The sequence below is a fragment of the Diadema setosum genome, chromosome 19, assembly GCF_964275005.1.
Source record: "Diadema setosum chromosome 19, eeDiaSeto1, whole genome shotgun sequence".
Taxonomy (NCBI): Eukaryota; Metazoa; Echinodermata; class Echinoidea; order Diadematoida; family Diadematidae; genus Diadema; species Diadema setosum.
The window spans coordinates 11702818-11725503 of NC_092703.1; the positions used below are offsets into that span (position 1 = coordinate 11702818).

The 22686-nt window shown below is 39.1% G+C and overlaps 1 protein-coding gene across 1 annotated transcript; it reads left to right on the top strand.

Moving 5' to 3' along the window:
• Positions 1-1285: 1285 nt before the first annotated feature.
• On the top strand, positions 1286-20877 carry LOC140242271 (uncharacterized). The gene is made up of 11 exons (XM_072322016.1): positions 1286-1453; positions 5271-5430; positions 6084-6195; positions 7000-7209; positions 7639-7799; positions 10510-10703; positions 12989-13194; positions 13930-14202; positions 15523-15657; positions 17853-17989; positions 20723-20877. Exons 1-11 carry the CDS (start codon positions 1286-1288, stop codon positions 20875-20877), a joined length of 1911 nt encoding a protein of 636 aa, XP_072178117.1.
• The last annotated feature ends 1809 nt before the right edge of the window (positions 20878-22686 follow it).

Consider the following 22686-nt stretch of genomic DNA (forward strand, 5'->3'; position numbering starts at 1 on the left):
AATCTGTGAAGCTATTCTTGTCAGCATTATCGATTGTTATCGTTGTCATCGAAATTATTAACATCATTGTGTTTTCATTTACACACTTTACCACTGGATCATCTGTGCTACAATTTGTTAGAAAAAAACAAACCGTGCATATGAGATGCTCTATCTGAGTCACAAAGTCCATAATACAATCATAGAAAAACCGTATATCCTCCCTTTGCGCTTATTTTATTTCTTGGGACTCGAGACACATCTTCTAGCTATTTTTTATATAACTGTGCATTAACATCAAGTGTATCAGCTTTTGCAACGCAGAAAAATAAAGGTTTTGAGCTTTTATTATATCATTATCATGATTATCATAAAATTGGGAACAAATGTGTTCTCTTTTTGGTATGTGTTTGCTTGTCGTTTGTTATTTTTCTCTGTTGTCATGTTTGTACAGTTATGTTGTATCTTTTCATTTTTTTAAAGCGTCATGAGCATAGTACACCTGTTCGCTATATATACAAGTAATTTACTTTTTAAATAGTTTTGTTGATAATGATACTAGTGAGGGTTTTTTTTTTTAATTACTAAGGTGATTTAGGTATTAAGGTAGATATAATAGAAAGAAATGAAAAAAAAAATATCGTTTTGTGTGTTATTCTCAATTTTCTCACATAAGTTTTTATGTCATCATTTTGTAACTTTGAATTCTGGGGTCTGGGGAGGGTCAAAGCAGCTCGGGCTATGGTTTTAAAAATAATATGTGTGATTGTGTAATAGATTTGTATGGTGTTTTGTGCCCAAAGGGCCTGTCATTATTATATTTTGTGATGTTAGCTGTGTATGCTTGTGATTATTTTGGTACAGTGTACAATGTAATGTCAATTGAAACAAAATTTCTATGTCTGATATAGACCAATTAGATGACTGAAAGGTGATGATGATAATAATGATGATGATTATAATTATTATTATCATCATCATTATCATCATCATTGTCATCATTATAGCTGGATTAAAAAAAAAAAAAATGTTTCCTTTTATGGAAGCGCCTAAATTCTTTGACGCTTGGACTCAAGACTAGTTGGTAAAGCGGAAGTATTCAATGAGAGGTCACTCAATGTCAAACGTCAACACATCAGCCAACAATCAACATAACGGCGAAAGTTCTGCCATGCTAGTGCTAGCATAGCAGCGTGTGAACGCGGTAGAATTCAAAATAGGTTGGCTCTTGTGTTGCACGTCGAATTTGTGTTTGTATGTTAATATCGAAACATATATTGGTAGTATTTGATGTGAATTTGTACTAATGGAAAGCACTGGTGTATTTGATAAGCTTCGGCGCATCGCGAAAACCGTTCAAAATGAGTCGGCGCTCGCTCAGGAGCGAATGAGCAGGCCAGCTTCACTGCGGTCCAGCGGGGACTCTGCCCGACCAGTGTTGAGACGGATGCAGGCTGATGCCTACAAATTGAAGGTAAATTTAATCGTTTTTTGCTCATGTGGAAATTGCTACCATGAAATATCTGCATGCTGACCGAAAGCCTGTTTGCCGCCAAACATGGTATAAATTCTACCCACAAACATAACCCAAACCCTGGTTTAGGTTATAATTCATAATCATACTGGATTCATAGCCCAACCCCGGGCGGCCGGGGCGCTCCTTGAGCAGTTGAGTCCTTGTATTGTTGTAACGCCAAAACTGTAACACCTCACCAAAACTGTAACACCACCTGAATGCTTCACCAGACTCACTCTTCTTGGATCCTGCTGCAACCCCACTATCTCCCTCTCTGACTGGAAACCCCCCCCCCCCCCTCTGTTTCATAATGCATCTCTGAGCTTTCTTTTCGACATACATAACAAACGTACCTACACGGTACAGCTATCGGTAGCCCGACCAGACGCTGTTAATACGCTACTACGTATGTACAGCGGCGACTGGGCTGTGTATAGTTAAGCTATCAGTAGTTCTATTAACTGTTATCCCGTTGCTAGCCTGTTGTTATCCTGTGACCTTGTGACTATTCATTCTTGACCTCACTCTGCAACTTTACAGTTCTCCTGACTGGAGGAATTCAAACAAAGATTATCAGAAGAAGAAGAAGAAGTTAAACTCTAACGTGCTACTGTATATACACAGCCCTGTCGCTGTACCTTACATTAGTTACATGACGAGTGTATGTACAATGTAGATTCTATTTCTAGTAATTCTACATGTAAAGTCGCGTCTGTCTTTTCGGGCTAAACTCTAAGTCTAACATGTTTGTTACACACAGCTCGCCTAGTGAATACTGAAAGTTACCTCCTTGATTACCGATATACAGCCCCCAAGAAGCGTTGGGGTATTGAGGCTGGTCCCGCCGTACCGCATTACCGGGTACTTGTAATCCTCACTTCAAACTAAAATAAACATTTCTATGTCCGTATGTGCGTGTTACTGTGACTGTGAGACGGGTTCTTCACATCTCCATAGACTAGTGAAGTCAGTCATCCCTAAATGTACAATCACATGTACATAATTTAACGTTAGATACAGTGTATGTGTCATGCACACTGCACTGTCACTGTCGATTCATTTCAACTTATTCAACATAGGCCCAGCTTTCTCATTTCTAACGTTAGTTCTACTTTCACTCACTTAAATAATGAAAGAGCACAAGAATGATTTATGCCCTCTAAACATAGGCCTATGACATGTCAGTAACAAGTTGATGGAATGTGTAATTTTTGTGATTTTTTTTTGTGTGTGTGGAATTCTTCTTTAATTTTCTTTATATTTTTGTCCTCACATGATGTCATCAATGCTAACTGTTAGTACTCTGTCTCTAGTCTCTTTATCCGGTCATTTACACCAAAGCTTTAAAAAAAAAAAATCATAACTTTTGCATGGATTGTCCGATTTTCCTCAAACTTTCTCTGATGTTTTCTAATGTTGCTGCTTTCACTCAATCCACATTGTTCTGGTGACTTTGCGTACTTGATCAGTTGTAATCCAAACATCAAAGGCTCAGTAACTAACAATGATAACGATAGATCTAATAGATAATGATACCACTGGCACTGACACTGCGCTGAGTAGCAGTTAATACTCGTGCCATGTCCTGACTACTGCTGTGCCTACTCTCGATCACCTCCATGACTCTGGTCTAATAGCTACCGTACATCTGTAGACCATCTACAGTTGTACTGTGCACATACACTTGTAAGTAGATACAGTTAAACTCGCCTAAGTTGACATCGCATATGTCGAATAATCGCGCAAGTCGATGATTTTAAAAAGTCCTGATTTTTCCCCATTGACTTACGTGTATTAATTCACTCACAAGTCGAATTTTGTAAGTCGAATACTCGCCTAAGTCGATGAAATTCCAAGAACACTTTCACGGAAAAACCATTAAATTCACTGTGCCTAAGCCGAATAAGATTTTATTGTGCAATAAATCACTGTCAAAATCACGAAACGTCAGTTTTTGTTTACATAAGACCTAGCCCGACCAGACAGGTGACAAAAAAAAATTGATCGGAAGGATCAAAATTCAAAGCGATCGCATGATGCGATTGTTAAACTCTCTTCGTGTTTGGAGGTCCGCTGGTACAGCCCTGTCGCGCTATGTACGTACAGCGACAGGGCTGTGTATAGTTGTGCGTACAGCGACTGGGCTGTGTATAGTCTGTGCATTGAATTGATTGAATTGAATTGAATTGATAAGGTTTATTGTTCCTGAAATTGGCAGCCCAGAGGCTGAAATACATTCAGTTTACAGAGAACATGTACAGTGTGTAAATAGATAAAAATCACAGTGCTTCACAAATAACATTTGAAGGTGTTTACAATAAACATATTGAGAAATTATACATAAAAATCACACAACTGTTAATCTAAAACAACAAAAACTTACATACATGTATACAGTACAACAACGGAGAAAAAAAAACTACTCAATACAATCACTTTCTTTTAAAACTCTGGATTATGAATATTTAGTTCTGCGCTGTGCAGTGGATGGATGAAGCTGCCGAGATTGCAGAGCCGGAAAGTAGGGGGAAAGTTACGGGCACAGGTAAATCAGAATTACACCTCTACACGCATTTCAAGCCACGGTATGGTAAACTGGAATCAATCACTGTTCAAATATCGTTCATATATTCACTTCCCAAAGGTTTAACAAGGGTGTAAAGTAATCGGACCTGTGCCAATACTTATGCACTGTCCATGCAAAGTTAGCCGCGGCCCTGTCGGGCGACCCGTGCTGCGGCACACCTCTCCAGCTTTCGGCTCCAGAGTAGGCAACATACACACTCGTACATGTACATTTATACATAATGTACGTGTGGTGTAACTGTTGTTAAGTCGATTTTTTTTCGACTTACGCACAAGTCGAAAATCGCCTAAGTCAATATGTTTTGCTCAGTCCCGAGAAGATCGACTTAAATGCGAGTTTAGAAGGACTGTACAGTACTGGTTGAGGTAGGGATTCATGTTTTGAACATTCGTATTAAAGTGAGATAATGAAAAGCCTCCTATGAAATATGAAAGAGCATGTAATTTTAAGAAGGATTCAACGTTTATTTGATTGAAATTGGTTTTCAAATGGCCGAGATATCCCAAAAAGTGCAAATAATAAAAGGCGACATGCCCCAACTTTATTAGTATCTCTTTGTTTCACCTTGTTTTTGGATATCTCAGCCATTTCAAAACCCATTTTCATCGAATAAACTGTTGATACCCCTTAGAACTGCATGCTCTTTGACATCACATAGAGTGGTTTTTGAATATCTCACAAAATGTTAAAAGCTAAATCTTCACCTCGACCAGAACTGTACACACCCTTTAACTGTATTAGAATCTACACTTGTACAATGCAGTATTCTTTTAGACTCAGTGTTAAACAGTGTATTCTGATGCCTTTTTCATTTGCATAGTCCGTTATGCTCAGCAGTTGTGCTTTGAATCAAACAAATCCAAATTACATACTAGTGTAGATGTACAATGTATGTACAGTGTTTGTCTACTATTCATTAGGAGTAAGAGCTATTATTTGTGTTCAGGAATATCAGTCTCTATTTTTCAGCTCCAAACATGAAATTCCCTTACAATATTTCTTTTTTCTCTTTTTGAGCAGCATTCAAGTTTACAAAATGTATTTTGATCTGAATATGAATCATAACAACATTCTTGCTGACATGATGCATGAAGATGGAAATATAAAGAGTTCTAACCAATTCTGAACTTATAATTACCTTTTTTTTTTTTTTAATGCGGTACCGTATGCATTCATATCTACATGTAGTGCGATTCCCAACAGCAGCTCTCTGGCCTAAACCCCGCTGGAGAGATCAGTGAGCTTTTGGAAGCTTGCAGCCAGCTGTGTGGTGCATATCAGACCAAGGTCAACGAACTGGAAGATTACCTTTTCCAGTATGGCTATAAGGCGCAACCTTGTGCAAAAGGTACGGTCATTCAAGTTGACTTGGTACAGTCCTGTAAACACAGCAATTTGCTCAATTCATCCTTTTAATATTACTCTCAGTTTAAACCACATTTCTGCAAACTTCAACTCAACATTAAAACCAGCTCTAACACTTATCAAACTTGCAACTTTCTAATGCATGTATTTGGTGATATTTCATTTGTTAAAGACTCAAGCTGAAGAAGCCACCAAATACAGAGTAAAAAGAAAATTGGTTCCAACAGGATGAAGTCGTTCAAATCGTCCATGTGCATTGTACATGTATTGGTAAAATCAAAGGATAAATGGTGTGTAAAAGAAAGAAAAGTATTCCTGCAATGTTGCCCTTTGTGAAATAAGATACCCAATACTTGCTAAAAGTTGCCAGTGGAAATATTCACAGCTGCTTGGCATTATAATCATAAGAATTGTGATGTTTGGCTCATGCAGTTGTAATTTAAGCAAATAGTGTAATACCCACGTAATTGAAGAAGAGAAAATTAATCCTGCATATTGCTGTGTTGTTAAACAAGTACCTGCCACAAATTTGCTTGTGAAAATTCTCACAGCTGCTAGGCATGAAATCATGGGAATAATGATTTTCAGCTCTCATATCCCTCTCTTTCTCATCACACGATCAATTTCCCTTTTCAGGACCAGGGTCTCAAGGAAAGAAAGCTACAGCAGGTGACAAGTGCCAGACCACAACTGTTGTGCAGCCAGACGACAACCAATCACCAAATCTGGAGGAGATAAAGGAAAATGTGTAAGAATGAACAATTGATGTTTGTTTTGTTTCGAATTATGATTGGAATTATTAAACAAAGATTCGACATACAAAATTGTACATGTATACATAAAAAAAAAAGTATATAAATTTATGCCTCTTTTCACAATGGCAGTTTACTACGTACAACGGATATGAAACGTCAACAAATTGAGTATGTGACTTCCTGGTATACAAGTTAACAAGTGTTAATAGTTTTTTGTTTTTTTTTCTGGCCTATCTGCTTTATCATGGGTTGAATCCCCCACCCCCCCCCCCTTTTAATTTTATTTTGGTGATGATTGAATTAAAAAAAAGGGTTTCACTCCGCCTTTTCATGATTATGCATCATTCGATACCAAATTTAACAAATCTTGACTCTTGGTTCTCGCACAGTACAGTATGTATTTTGCAATCATGTGCATGGCACAAAGTGAATTTTCCTATGTTATAACACATGAAAAAGAGTAGTATGGGATAAATTGTGTATGAATTATACGTATGCCAGATTGTTTATCAAACAAATACATATGATAATATTTTCTTTATTTAATGAATATTTGTGAAGGTCTTGTGTAAGGTCAAGGCCACATTTTCTGACAGTCAAGATTTTGTGCTTTGGTATAGAATGCATGCAATTTTTGCTGCTTTGCATAATTAGTCAATAAGTCATTATTCATAATCACCAAATAGTGTTTGGTAATTGAAGAGTACATCACATACTGTGTGAGTAACAATTTTGGCAGCCCAAGCCCTGTGGGGAGGCGCGAAATTTTCATATTGATTTGCCTGTTTATTTGTCAGCCCAAACACACCTCCAAAGAACCAGGAGCTGGCCACATCTATCCAGGAAGCCAAAGGGGGAACTCCCAGACTGGAAGACTATGGTCTCAGCAGGGCCACTATGGAGATGCTGTCCAGAAACAAGCTTCAGGGTCTACCGGGGTCCCGCCCTACATCTGCACTGGGGGACAGCGGTGGGGATATCCCCTTGAATTCTACATACACTAAACGGTAATGATGCAGTGTGATTCTGTAACTGACATTCTCCTCAGATGTCCTCGACATTCCTCTGTAAAAGTCTTGTATCTAATAGGATTTTTTGTTGTTGTTGTTTGGAATGTTCTCATGGCGTGACACTTGCATTGGTGCATTTCTTCCAGTTGTAAGTAATTTGCTACTTTTTAGTTCATACCATACAAACGCTTACAGGTTCTCTGTGTCAGCTGGGTTTTTTTATTTTTTTTTATTTCTTTATTTAGCCGAGCCACTAGTTTTCTCACATTTCTGTCAACCCCACTGCATTTTGCAGGAAAACAAAACAAAACAAAACACAAGTTTCACTGCAGATGAAGTCATCTCTATATTTTGATACAAATCAAAAATAGGTACTATGTGACTTTTAGCTCCTTACTTCCAATTTTCATTTGTTGTTTTATGCAGGGAGCCACTTGCTTCAGTCACTCCTATGCGGTCATCATCTCAGCCAGGTAGCTGTCCCTTCACCCCATTGGGAGTAACAACCACACCTGCTAGGGTGACGGTCACTCCTGGTCTCTTTGGGGGCTCAGAATTGCCAAATGAAACGCCAACGCAGTTCATTGGTAAGCGTCGTGCTAGCATTCTGTTTGTCTGAAAGGAGTCTGTACTGTCATTAAGGAATTACTTTTTATAAATGACAAAACTCTTTCTTCTTTGTCTGTTTGCTTTTTGTCCCCGCCGGACGAGTTCGAGCAGGGGACTATGAAACGGGCTCCGTACGTGTGTGTGTCTGTGCGTCCATCCGTCTGTCTGTCCGTCTGTCTGTGTGTGCGTCCGTGTGTGATCAAAATGTTCAATTTGCTACTTCTCTGTCATTTATGAGCCAATTTTGATTCTGTTTGCTTTATATGATAGCACTACATGGGAGCTTTGAAACTTCTACACAGAATTTCAGTTGTGACCTTTGACCTTGACCTTTGACCTATACATTTTGCTACAAAATGCTACTCCTTCGCCATTTCTAACCCGGTTTCGATTCCGTTTGCTTTATGCGATGGCACTAGGTGAGGGCTTCTAAACTTCTACACAGAATTTTGACCTTTGACTTCTTTGACCTTTGACCTTGATTTTTGACCTATATTGTACATTTTGCTACAAAATGCTACTCCTTCGCCATTTCTTACCTGATTTCGATTCCGTTTGCTTTATGTGATGGCACTAGGTGAGGGCTTCAAAACTTCTACACAGAATTTTGACCTTTGACTGCTTTGACCTTTGACCTTGATTTTTGACCTATATTGTAGATTGGCTACAAAATGCTACTCCTTCGCCATTTCTAACCCGATTTCGATTCCGTTTGCTTTATGTGATGGCACTAGGTGAGGGCTTCAAAACTTCTACACAGAATTTTGACCTTTGACTTCTTTGACCTTTGACCTTGATTTTTGACCTATATTGTACATTTTGCTACAAAATGCTACTTGCGGCGGGGACATATATTACGCACCGCGTAATTTCTACTTTTCCTTGTTATTTTATTTTCAACAGTGAGTAAAGATAAGTCCTTATATAAAGTAATGTTGCAACAAAAAAGGATAAAAATAGAGTACTAGTCATTCAGATACACTGAAGACATGAAATTAATTTTGCTTTGTTTTCTAAATGTAGTGCATTTTCAATCATAAAAGTGAACTTAATCATGGAGTGGATTTACCCTTCCACTGACAAACATTCATATGATAAGCTCACACATTCAGCAGGGCCAGATAATTGTTTCCTCTTACTGTAGGATCCCTATCAATATTATATTAGTATATTTATGTTGATAGAACTGGCCATTGTAGGGTATAAAGGTCTTTGCAATCCCTGTATATTTATGCGTAAGGCCACTCGAAATAGATGTCAGGCCACCACTTTTTCAAGAAAAGATGTTCGGAGGCCCGATCACCAAATTTCATTGTCAGGCCAGCAAAAAAAAAAAAAAAAAAAAATAGAAATGTCGCTATGGCGACTGATGCCTCTGCCATAATGCATGATTCTCCCAATAGGTGTGTGGTACAATGTCTTCACAATGTGTTATGACAGTTTCACAAAACTAACAAAATATTGAAATGAAGGTTTGTCAGAAATATCTTGAATGTTCACTTTCCTTGAACTAGATTTGCTATAATTGTGCAGGTACCTGTATTTGGGGAATTGAGAATTTTTACTTGACTTCTGACCTGCCCTTTTGTAAGTTTATGCATTGAGTAATTTTCAAGGTATGAAGAAAGAGTGTAATTACAGTATAATATATATATATACATATATTTGCATTTAAACCTGACCTTTGACCTTTGACCTTCTGGCTGGAAATTTCTCAGAGAATCTCCATAAGGGAATACATGTATATATCAAGTTTTAGTTTTAAAAATAATAATGTAAGCATTGCATATACTAGTATATGAGGGAAATAGTAAAATTTTGAGGAGTTGACCTTGACCTTTGACCCCCTGACTAGTGACCCATGACCCCTACATTCCCTAGAAAATCCCTGCCAGTCAGTACATGTGTATGTACCAAGTTCCATGAAGATACATTGAACCATTTGCAAGAAAAGTGAAATTGTAACATATTCACCTAACCTTTGACCTTTTGACCTTTGACCTTATGACATGAAACTCTCTCTGGAGAATCTTTACGCAGTAGTACATGTCTACACTAAGTTTCAAGATAATACCTTCGGGCATTGCATGGATATGGGGGAAATAGCAACGTTTTTAGCATTTGACCTTGACCTTATGACCTTTGACCTCTTGCCAATGTCACTAAAATCTTCTCAACTAATTGCCCCATCATACATCATCCTTGGACCAAGTTTGGTGAAAGCTGCTTCATCCAGTTTTGAGTTATCACGTAAACAGATAAATTTTAGGATTTGACCTTGATCTTTGACCTTTGACCTCTGTCCAATTTCACTCAAAAACTAATCAAGTAATTGTCCCATCATACATCATCCTCAGACAAATTTTGGTGAAATTTGCTGAATCCAGTCTTGAGTTATCGCGTAAACAGATACAATTCAATGATTTGACCTTGACCTTTGACCTTTGACCTTTGGCCGATTTCATCCAAAATCTAATCAATTAATTGCCCCATCATACTTTATACTTGGACCAAGTTTGGTAAAATTCCAGTCAATATTACTCAAGTTATCGCGTAAACGAATGCGGACGGACGTACGTACAGACGTACGGACGTACGGACGGACGGACGGACAACCCGAAAACATAATGCCTCCGGCACCACTTCGTGGCGGAGGCATAAAAAGTTAGTGTTGAGCCTGATATAAAGGCTCACACAAATTCTGTTGTGATGATGCTTTTCTTTTGTTTGTTTTTTTGACAGATATGGTGGGTCAACGTCCAGGGAAACCCTCTGTTGAAGTCAAGGGACCTGCTACAAAGTCTCTGCAGTTCACATCAAGTACCAGGACTGCATCCTCCTCCTCCTCCATCTTGGATGCCTTCCCAAGCCACCTTACTGAGGTGAATAGGACACTTGGGTGATACTACATTTGTTGTTGTTTTAAAAAGAAAAGAAGAGAAAAAATGGGACCCTATTATAGAATAATTTGCCTCAGACAATACTGACATCAAATCAGACCATCATAAATCTGAAAGAAATCAGACATTATAAGTAGATATACATTGTTATGATGATATAATGTGTCCATGAGGACCCTCATGAAATTTGCTCGTGCAACACTTGCTCCAGGCTTATTTTCTCCAAGGACTTAGGGTGAGGGTTGTGATAGGGTTATAGGTTTAGTTTGATATGAGGATTATGACTGGGGTTAGGGTTACGTGTGTGAGTAGAATTTATGTTTGGCTTGGAAAAGGTGCAGCTATTTCATGGGAGCAATTGTCGCAGGAGCAAATGTCATGGAACTGAATAGTCACATGGTGCATGTTTGTTTGTGAGATGATGGGTATTGATGAGGTCATTTCAGCTTAGTAGTTACTGGCTGCTTTAAATAGGATGTATCCTCTGTTGTTTGTGTCAACACTTGTTTTTTTTTTTTTATGCCTCCGCCACGAAGTGGTGCCGGAGGCATTATGTTTTCGGGTTGTCCGTCCGTCCGTCCGTCCGTCCGTACGTCCGTACGTCCGTACGTCTGTACGTCCGTACGTCCGTACGTACGTCCGTCCGCTTTCGTTTACGCGATAACTTGAGTAATATTTACTAGAATTTTACCAAACTTGGTCCAAGTATGAAGTATGATGGGGCAATTATTAATCAGATTTTGGGTGAAATCGGCTGAAGGTCAAAGGTCAAAGGTCAAGGTCAAATCATGAAATTGTATCCGTTTACGCGATAACTCAAGGCTGGATGGAGCAAATTTCACCAAACTTTGTTGGAGGATGATGTATGATGGGACAATTACTTGATTAGTTTTTCAGTGAAATCGGACAGAGGTCAAAGGTCAAAGATCAAGGTCAAATCCTAAAATTTATCTGTTTACGTGATAACTCAAAACTGGATGAAGTAGCTTTCACCAAACTTGGTCCAAGGATGATGTATGATGGGACAATTAGTTGAGTAGATTTTAGTGACATTGGCAAGAGGTCAAAGGTCAAAAGGTCAAGGTCAAATGCTACAAATGTTGCAATTTCCCCCATATCTATGCAATGCCCGAAGGTATTTTCTTGAAACTTGGTGTGGACATGTACTACTGCATAAAGATTCTCCAGAGAGAGTTTCATGTCATAAGGTCAAAGGTCAAAATGTCAAAGGTTAGGTGAAAATGTTGCAATATTACTTTTCTCTCAAATGCTTCAATGTATCTTTGTGGAACTTGGTACATATGCATGTACTGTCTGGCAGGGATTATCTAGGGAATTCAGGGGTCATGGGTCAATAGTCAGAGGGTCAAAGGTCAAGGTCAACTCCTCAAAATTTTACTATTTCCCTCATATACTAGTATATTCAATACTTGCATTATTAGTTTCAAAACTTAATACATGCATTACCTAATGGAGATTCTCCAGGAAATTTCTAGCCAGAAGGTCAAAGGTTAAGGGTCAAAGGCCAGGTTTCAATGCCCCCCCCCAAAAAAAGAAAAAAAAAATCTATTTTGTACCGTCATCACACTCTTTCTTCGTACCTTGGAAATTACTCATTGCATAAACTTTCCCAAAATTCCCCAAATATGTGTACCTGCACTCTTAGAAAATTATAGCAAACCCAGTTCAAGACATTTCTGACAAACCTGTCATTTCAATATTTTGCCAGTTATGTGAAACTGTCATGGATCACACATTGTGAAGACATTGTACTATACGCCTATTGGGAGAATCATGCATTATGGCGGAGGCATCAGTCGCCATAGCGACATTTCTAGTTTATCATCAGATTGTTTTACCTTGCTCTATTCAGGCAATGGGTAAGAGTGCCCTTCCCCCTCCCCCTCCCCCTCCGCGTCCCCCTCCCCTCCCCCTTCCCACTTCATCTCTTCATTTTCTTTTTTGATGGGGGAACAGTGGAGTGAAATGATCGAAATGACAATGCATCAAGCAAACCAAAACTCAAAACTAGAAAGATATGTGAATGTGTGATATAAATCTGCATATTATGAACCCCAGTAAGGAGTTATGACATCCCCTGATTAAGAAGAATTTCTTCATAACTGCATTGTAAAAGATATATATCAAATGTGATGCCTCAATTGTTCAGTTTATTAAACATTGCTAATGCTGTGTACTGTAATGCTCCATCTCTCTTTATCAAAATTCCTGTGCTATGCCCTGGCCTGTTAACTTTGTCTCCAAAGAACAATGCCCAATTTGGAACGCCCCCTGCTCCTGAGCTGACAGCACGGTGGGCCTTCACCTCCGTCATGATGACTCCAGGCCAGCCAGAGTGCGTCCCAAGGTCCCAAGGGGATCCGTCTATGCCCAAGATGCCTGCGTTTGATAACCAGAGACCCAATGTGGACACTCCACCCACTCCTGAGATGACAACTAGGTGGGAGTCAAGGTGAGTTGCGCTTTATCATCGGTGCCAGCATACTGTATTGAATGTAAAGTCTTACGATGTTGAAATGTGCCTGTACTGTAATACCCCACCGGAAATAATTTCCCTTCTCAAAACTGAATAGTGATTTTAGTCAGTGGACATATTTTTTGAAAGAAATGATGTACAATTTAATGTAATGCAGTTGCTATAAAAGTGACATTTTGTGTAGCAGCTATGCCGAAGTGCATAGCAAGATACTATGAAATACCCCAAAAGCTATCTATTGTCCCAGTTAAAGAGGAATGATACCCAAATATATGTGGATGGAGTGAATGCAGAAATATTAGTAGAACACATCGGTGAAGATTGAGGAAAATGGAACAATTGGTTCAAAAGTTACAATTTCATTAAGTTTCAGTGCCGCCATAGCTGAATTAGAAGACTTATAACATACAACTTCACAGCAGGAAAATTATATAGAAAATATTAGGGAAAAACACCAACATATTTTCATTTTTCTAGCATAATGAAATTTGAGCATTTGACTTACCTCTTGTAGAGAGCAGGGAGAATAATAATACCCTTTACATATATCAGTAACAAGTTTAATGGGAATGTGTACTTTTCATACAAAATAAAACTTTGGCAAATTCCCTTTATTCATTGTCATACAAGTCCTAATTTGCAAAATGTTATGCTAACAAAGTACACAGTTATTACATAGTAAGTAACAAATATTGCCACCAACACCTGCAGGTCCAATTCTGCAATGCCCCAAGCACCAGAGCGCCTGACCACCCAAGTGCCCCATGTTCTGATGGAAGAACCTGTCCGCCTCACCACACGGCTCCCCAACCACACCCCTGAGGAGCCCCAACGTCTCACCAGCTGCTCGTCTGAGGCTCCTCCATCAGCCGATGCTGCACCGGCCACTCCACCAGGTCTCGGAAGATCCAAGGCCTTTGATTTCTCTAGGTTTCTCTCAGATGATATGCCGAAGACGCCGGAGCTCACAATGTCATATTCGAGGTCTGATATGATGGAACTTGAAAAATTTTATGCACAAAAGATACAATATCATCGTTTATCTTTTTAGATGTCCTCATATGTATCATGGATTATAAAAACAGCTTTGAATTCCATGTGGGTGTTCAAGCCAATAATGATATTTTTTCTTCAATATTACAATGATTCAAAAGCAATCCTCCAATGTTTATTGTATCATGCATGTTTAGCGTGACTTTAGTTACTTTGTAACTAATGTAACATTTGAAAGTTTTAAATTGGTATTGTATGTAAAGGTTCCTTTAACCCTATTCTAACTGGGGGGGGGGGGGGTCAAATTGACCCCCCTCGACGTTTCGCGCCATGATTCCGCAACGCGCGAACATTTTGCCGCGTCGTTTCATGACTTTTTTCATTCGAGTCTCCCGCATATTTTGAGACTAAATTTGCGACGTCCGGGTACACCATTCTGAAGTTATGCAATGTTTTGCATATGCATGTCAACCCGAAAAATGCTCGAATTCATGATTTTGTGTGCAAATCCAATGCAAACTGTGTTTTTTTTGTTTAATTGATATAAATTAGATTATTTCAACTTTTAACCATTGAAATAAATCAATTCTAATTTAGATAAGCTTGAAAAAGTGCCTCCAACAAATTTTGGCAAAAAAACAATAGAAAACAAAAGATCGAAAAAACAGTAAAATACATAAGAAATTAACAAGACAATAAAAAAACAAAAGAAAATGATTTTGATTGTACTATTTTTTTACTAGAAAATTGTTTGATGTGTCTTGAAGAACTCTGACACAAAAATTTAATAATCCTTCAGTCTTTTTGGTGGTGTTACATGGTATAGGTGAAAATATGATTTCATGCGTTAATTTGCATAATTAATTTATTAAAAAATATGAAATCAAAAATTTTTTATTGTATGACCATGTAATCTTGTAGTTGACATCCGGCTCTATGTTCAGGCAAAAATTTTTGCGGCGATCGCGTGATCGGCGGCCGAGATCTGAAGGGGGGGTGTCAATTTGACCCCCCCCCCCCCCCAGTAAAAACCTGGTCTCAAATAGCCCAGTTAGAATAGGGTTAACGTAGCCAACATGTGACAGCCCCGTTTTCTTCAGTTTTACTTAATTCTTCAGTGCCTCATATTTATCATGGCTCAGCCCCTGCAAATGTATCCAAAAGTCTAAATTGAAAATATTACTGTATGCGTTTTAGTAGTGGGAGGGGCACCCTTACCCACAACCATGATAGATTCTATTTCCAGCCTATGGCATTTAATGATTTTCTGACCAATAAGCTACTCCTACAATTTGCCTGCTTATTTCGCAGGTATGTAGATCCAAGCAGTAAGCCTACAAAGCTTACAAGTGAACCCACATTGACGGCTGTCCCTCAGAAGTCTTCCTTGAGCCACAAGCCAGTGCACTCATTGGAGAGCAAAATGGAAGTTTCCAATCACGTCAGGTACAATGTTGTATTGTGTTCATGAAGTGCTAATTCATGTCATGTTCAAGTTGACTTGAATAAGTAGAGTTCAGTACAACACAGAGAAGATGTGTAATCTTAAAAGTTCACGTTTCCCATTCATGTGAACAAAAATCTGTAATAAATGCCCTTTAAAAAGATAATAAAATCAAAAAGAAAACATGTGTCACATGTATCAGATTGTTTTAATGTTATCATAACCTGACAAAGAGGACTCTTACAGGGGAAAGGGGATGTAGTTGCTTTTTACTGCCCAAAAATGTGATCTTAGTGAGATATCTGTGTCCAAACAAGATGAATATAGTTTATGAGTTGATGACATAATGGCTTCACAGGGTTCGAAATTGGCGATGGTCCGCTGGCCATTGGCCACCCAAAATCACGTCGGACTAGCTAAAAATCATAAAATTCTGAAGTTACTAGTCCGTCTGGCTAGCCAAAATACTGCTTCAGTGTTAAAATTGATTCTAAGTAGTCCGCCTGGCTAGTAAAAAAAAAAGTTAAGTGCGACCCCTGCTTCATATAATTTGCATGTGTCAGAGCATTACAGGGCAAACCTGTTAAAATGAGTTTGCTTACAACAAGGTACCATTTTTAACAAGCTAGATTTGGCATGGCTTTTTAGTGAGTTAAATTCGGCACCGCTTTTAACGAGTTGAATTCAGCAATCCCGATTTTCAAGTACATGCAAGTACTTGTAGTGTATTTAGTTGATCTCTATTTTGGTGCGTTTACAGAGAGATACAGGCTATGAAGAGGTGGAATCAATAGTATTGCCAATCATGTAGTTATAAGAGAATGGGATTTCCCTATATCACTATTTAGTTAAACATGTGACACAAAATTTCCATAGCTATCTTACGAATTTATGTCAGATTTTGATGATGCTTCTTTAATTCTGTTATATGAACTTCTTGTTAAACATAAAAATGAGCACAGAATGGATTTACACTTCCATTTACAAAAGCTGACAAACTTTGCTGTGACATGCTTGCACGTTGTGGAGGACTAGGGACTCAAGAAATTGTCTTCTTCTCCCTGCAGGACCCACACCATTGTGCCAGTATCTTATGTTTATTATACTGGCCCACAAAAGTTGTTGTACAACAGTATTTAGGATGTGTACTATGTCTGCATTTTTATTATGCCTCCGCCAACGAAGTGGCCGGAGGCATTATGTTTTCGGGTCGTCCGTCCGTCCGTACGTCTGTACGTACGTCCGTCCGTCCCGTTTTGTTTTTGTCAATATCTCAAGAACCGTGTGGTGGTTTTGCATCAAACTTGGTATGAGGGTATATCCTTGGGGGATGATACTTTGTGTGGATTTTAGGGTCACAGGGTCAAAGGTCAAAGGTCACAGGTTATTTTGTGAAAAAAAAATTGAAATTTCATGTTTTTCTCCATATCTCGCAAATGGTTCAAGGTATCTTCACGGAACTTAGTATATATGCTTGTACCGATGGGCAGTGATTATCTAGGGAAGTTGGGGGTCAGGGGTCAAAGGTCAAGGTCAACTCCTCAAAATATAACTACTTTCCTTATATTTATGCAATGCCTGAAGGATTTTTTTTGAACTTGATGTATGCATGTATAACCCAATATATATTCTGTGGGAAGTTTCTTGCCAAAAGGTCAAAGGTCAAAAGGTCAAAGTCAAATGAAAGTGCTAAATTGCACTTTTTCCTCCATATCTCAAAAATAACTCAAGGTATTGTCATGAAACTTACATATTTATGCATGTTCGATAATACTATTTTACCATTTGATACTGAAATTATACTTTTTCTCAATACCTTGAAAATTACTCAATGCATAAACTTGTAAAAGGGTCAAAAGTCAAGTGAAAATCATCAGTTCCCCCAAATACCTGCACTCTGACGTTTTAATCATTCATCCAATTGAACCTAGTTCTAGGAAAGTGAACATTCAGCACATTTGTGGCAAACCTGTCATTTTAATATTTTGCCAATTGTGTGAAACTGTCATCACACATTGTCAAGACATTGTACTATAGACCTATTAGGAGAACCATGTATTATGGCGGAGGCATACACCAGTCGCCGTAGCGACATTTCTAGTTATGCATATAGTGTCACACAAATTTAGTATTTATTATGTATTTGTATTCTGTGTACATTTAAACTATATATGTATTCATCTATCTCCTTATCCAGCTGCCCTACTCTGAGCTCAGTGGTGCAGGGAGAGTTTCAGGGCCAGTCGGATTACATGAGGAGAATTTTACCCTTGGAGCTAATTAACCATACTGTGACGAGGATCAATGCTGTTCTACGTGAGAAAGCCATGCAAGGTAATTATGGTGGATGCAGTCAATGATAGTGTTAAGCCCGCCGCACACTACACGATTTTGCCCCGATTCACCGGTCTTAAGACCTTAAGACTAGAAGTGTGACGTCACAGTCTTGCTATTTTCTAGTCGTATGACTGGGTCTTAGCGCCAGTCGTAGAGATTTGACATGTTGAATTTCTACGACTGGTCGTAGGCTTTCAGCCATTCACAATGCAGTAAAATGCAAGCGCACGCAATGCGCACTGCGCGAGGTTTACAGTCGGGTCGTATAGTGTGCTGTGTCTGGTCGTACGACTGGTCTTAAGACCCAGCTTGGCTTAAGACTTTAAGACCAGTCTGATCGTGTAGTGTGTGGTGGCCTTAACAAGTATCAATGAGAAAAAAAAAAAAAAGGAATTATGTGCCCCAATTTCTTAACCAGAAGCTTTTCATGCATTAATGATGATCCTTAAAGAAAAACCCTTCTACCAGCAAACAAACAAAAACAAAACAAAATACAAAACAAAACAGTACAAAGTATAGGACTTCTTGAATTGTTATTGTCCTCTTATGTTTTGTATGGAAAGACTTTGCCTTTCCTTTAAAGTAAAACTAAAGTTTGGATAACAATGGTGCTATGACAACCTCAGAGTACATGTATAGACACCATAGGCGCCGGAAGTGGGGGGGCAGGGGGGGCGGCCGCCCCCCCAATCCAAAAAGTGGGGGGGCAAAACGCATTTTTGCCCCCCCAAAAAGCCCCCCCCCCAAAAAAAAAAAAAAAAAAATATTAATAATGATAATAAAAATAAATGAATAAACAAAGAAAATAAAATAAATATGTATATATATGAATAAAAGGGAAAAAATATGGCTACAAACGGCAGCTTTTGGACTGTAAAATGTCAAAATTTTCAAGCTCGCTCGCTTCGCTCGCTCGCATCCAGCAGTTGAGCCCGGTGCGCCTCCCCCTTAATTTCTACAGCGAAAAACATAGCTACGACGGCAGTTGTTGAACTCTAGAATGTCAAAATTTTCAAGCTCGCTCGCTTCGCTCGCTCGCATTGAATCGTTATGCCATTCTCCTAATGTTGCTGACAGTAATTGCCAGTAGTTGCGCCCGATGCCCCCACCCCTTAATTTCCAAAGCGAAAGATAAATATAGTTACAAACGGGAGTTTTGGGACTGTAAAATGTCAACATTTTCAAGCTCGCTCGCTTCGCTCGCTCGCATTGAATCGTTATGTCACTCTCCTAATGTTGCTGCCAGTAATTGCCAGCAGTTGCGTCCGATGCCCCCCCCCCCCCTCCCTTAATTTCCAAAGCGAAAGATATAGCTACAAACGGGAGTTTTTGGACTATAAAATGTCAAAATTCTCAAGCTCGCTCGCTTTGCTCGCTCGCATTGAATCGTTATGCCATTCTCCTAATGTTGCTGCAAGTAATTGCCAGCAGTTGCGCCCGATGCGCCGCCCCATTAATTTCCAAAGTGAAAGATAAAGCTACAAACCCCAGTTTGGGGACTGTAGAATGTCAAAATTTTCAAGCTTGCGCGCTTCGCTCGCTCGCATTGAATCGTTATGCCATTCTCCTATGTTGCTGCCAATAATTGCCAGCAGTTGCGCCCGATGCGCCCCCATTCATTTCAAAGCGAAATATGTAGCTACAATTAAAACTCCAGTTTTGGAACTGTAGAATATCAAAATTTTCAAGCACGCTCGCTTCGCTCGCTCGCATTTTATTGTTATGCCATTCACCTTATGTTGCTAACAGTATATAATTTGTCGATCGTTTCACACCGCCATTCCATAATCCATGTAAGGAAAACTTACAATGTTCCTCAATGACTGCGTTGTTGAATGTATCACATTCCGTAATGTATTGTTTGTAGTCCCATTATTGCTCACGCACACACGCACAAGCATACAGACCGTCAAAATTACTTTATGGTTCCCCCCCCCCCATGTTTCGACCCACCGTACGCCACTTTACACTCACACACACGCACACACACACACACACACACACACATATATATATATATATATATATATATATATATATATATATATATATAATAGATGTGTGCGTGTGTGTGTGTGTGTGTTCTTGTGTATGTGTATATTGTGTAACATATGCATGGTCTAATCTTGAGCCCCCTCCAATGTTTGCCCCCCCAATCCAAAACTGCTTCCGGCGCGCCTGATAGACACATAGGTCACATTATAATTGTATTGTACACTATACGTAGAGAAGACTGTAAAACACTTTCTCACTGCCCTGCTCATGTGGGAATAGTAGATTCGTATGTGGGAATAGTAGATTCGTAATCTAACTTGGGATAGACCACAGGCTCACAATAGTTCAAAGATACACACACTGTGGAGCACCATTATGTGAATGTACACAATGTACAACCATCACCCAGCTGTATGGCACCTTTGCTGTTGCTAGGGTCGAGAGGTATTAAAGTCTCATTTCAAGGTGTCCATCCTTACTGTAGCTGGAGGTGGTAACCCAAATAACTAGGGTTACAAAAGGGGATTGTGTGCAGGGTTAGCAGGTTTTGTGTTGTTTCTGTTCTCAGGCTAGCTGTTTGTCTATTGATTTAAATGAAGAAATTAGAATGAGATAGTAAAAAATGGAATAGATAGGTACATGTACCTGATAAGATAAATAAATCAGAAGGGCTGATTAGTTGAAGAGCATCTGTTGGAACCATTTTCCTCCATCTTATCTCATCATCCTCTGCAGGTCAAGGAGTGTTTCTGACCGACACCGATGTCCAGCAGCTGGACCTCGGGCCCAAGTCCAAGGCGATGCTCCTCCTGCTCATCAAACTGCAGCGACTCACCACGTCCAAGATACCAGGCACCCTGGAGGCAGCCTACTACCCAGTGACAGTCTAGCGACAGCGGCTCCTTATAAAATTACCTATATCGGATGCTGGATTCTTTAGAGATGGTGTGCATCTCGGTGAAAGTGTAAAAATTATGCTCATCTTGAGATGCAAACTTTTTTTCAGTATTGTCAAAAATAATGCAAGTTTCATGGAAAATACTCATTTTCCCAAAACTACACATGTATCTTTAATTGAAGGTAGAAAATACTATTGTTCAACCAAGAATATGCCTTTCTAACCCTCAGAATAGTGGTATGCTGTTTACAAAGTTGGCGTCCCTGCTCATCCAGTCTTGTCCACTTATTGTGATCGACAGACTTTGGGATATTACGGCACTGGACACACTTCATGTACATGTACAGTTATTTGGGTAGAGCTGCTTGAAGGCACCTTTGAATGAAAAGACTAAATATGTGGATAGCAGCGTTGACACATTTGAATAGAATTAACTTCATATGGCTCAAAAGGTTGATGCATCTTATTCATATGGATGTAGCTCAACGTGTTAAGTGTGGTTCATCTGTAAACCTTCTGAGGGAAACAGTACACCGCAGATTTCATTCGCATTGTACATGGGCTATTAGAAATGAGGTTATCCAACGGTGAAATTTACACATGTCTCTACTGGCAATTACACTAACCTCAAGAAATGTTTTTGGCAATTCAGTGTATGTCTTGTTAAACTGGGATCTACAATTCTCTTATTTAGTGTGCAGTGTTATGCCATATTTCTTTCTCCTTTTCTCTGTCTTCGCCTTCTTCTGCTCTCTATTTTTTTTTTTCTTCTTTTTTTTTGAGACTAAAAAGTTTATTCTTCTGGTTACTGGAAAAGTTTGCCACCCATTAAATTTTACTAGCCTCTCTGAAAAATATCCTTGCTGCTGCTGTGAATATAAATTGTTTGAATTCTCTACCCCACTCCTCCTCCCCTCCCCCCCCCCCCCCCCCTCGGTTGTCCTGGGCTCACTGCCTTTTCCCTGGATTCCTGAATAGAAACTCTTTCTATATGAAGCTTGGTATTGCTTTGCCAATGTGTGTATGTATGTATTGTATCCATTATATGTGTATCAGACAGGATGAAAACACAGTATACCTAAAGCTGTCTATCCGTACAACCTAACTGCAGAAAAATCACACACATACTGTATGTATGCACATGATATTAATCCTACTCTACCCTAGCGTATCACAGAGTTGTTGAACGTATGAATGACATTTTGAACAAATGATTGTCTAAATCTGCATTGCAAAGTTTTAGGAATAATCATTCGAATACCAGATCGGTTGTATCTATAAAACCTATCATGCATTGGATGTGTCAAATCCTGCATAGTTCTGTGAATCTTCATGAAAACTTGCTTTTTGTACAGAGTGGTAAATGTGGGTAATTGTGACCTGCTGCTGCTTTTGCATTACATCTTTTAAAGTCTTGTTCCAATTTTCTCTTATAATCCACTTTACAAATAGAGATCTGTTTCCTTATCTTCTTTTGTAGAGCTTTCAGTAGAACAGTGTCTCCCTTGGAATAGGCATCATGTTTCTGCTTCAGAAGACCCTTTAGTTCTTTTGTAATCCATGGTTTGTTGTTCTGATATATCTGAAACTTCTGAATAGGCATTGTAGACTGGACACAAAACAGAATGTAATGATTGACAATGGTTACCATATCCTCCACAGTGTTCGCTTAATAGTCAAGGAGAACCTCCCGGTCAGTGCCATCTAAGCTGGCGAGCAGCTCTTCTGTCAATTCTGTATTCCAAACCTGTCTCTCTCCAGTAGCCGCCTTTCACCTCTTCAAGCTGTGAGCAATATTTCA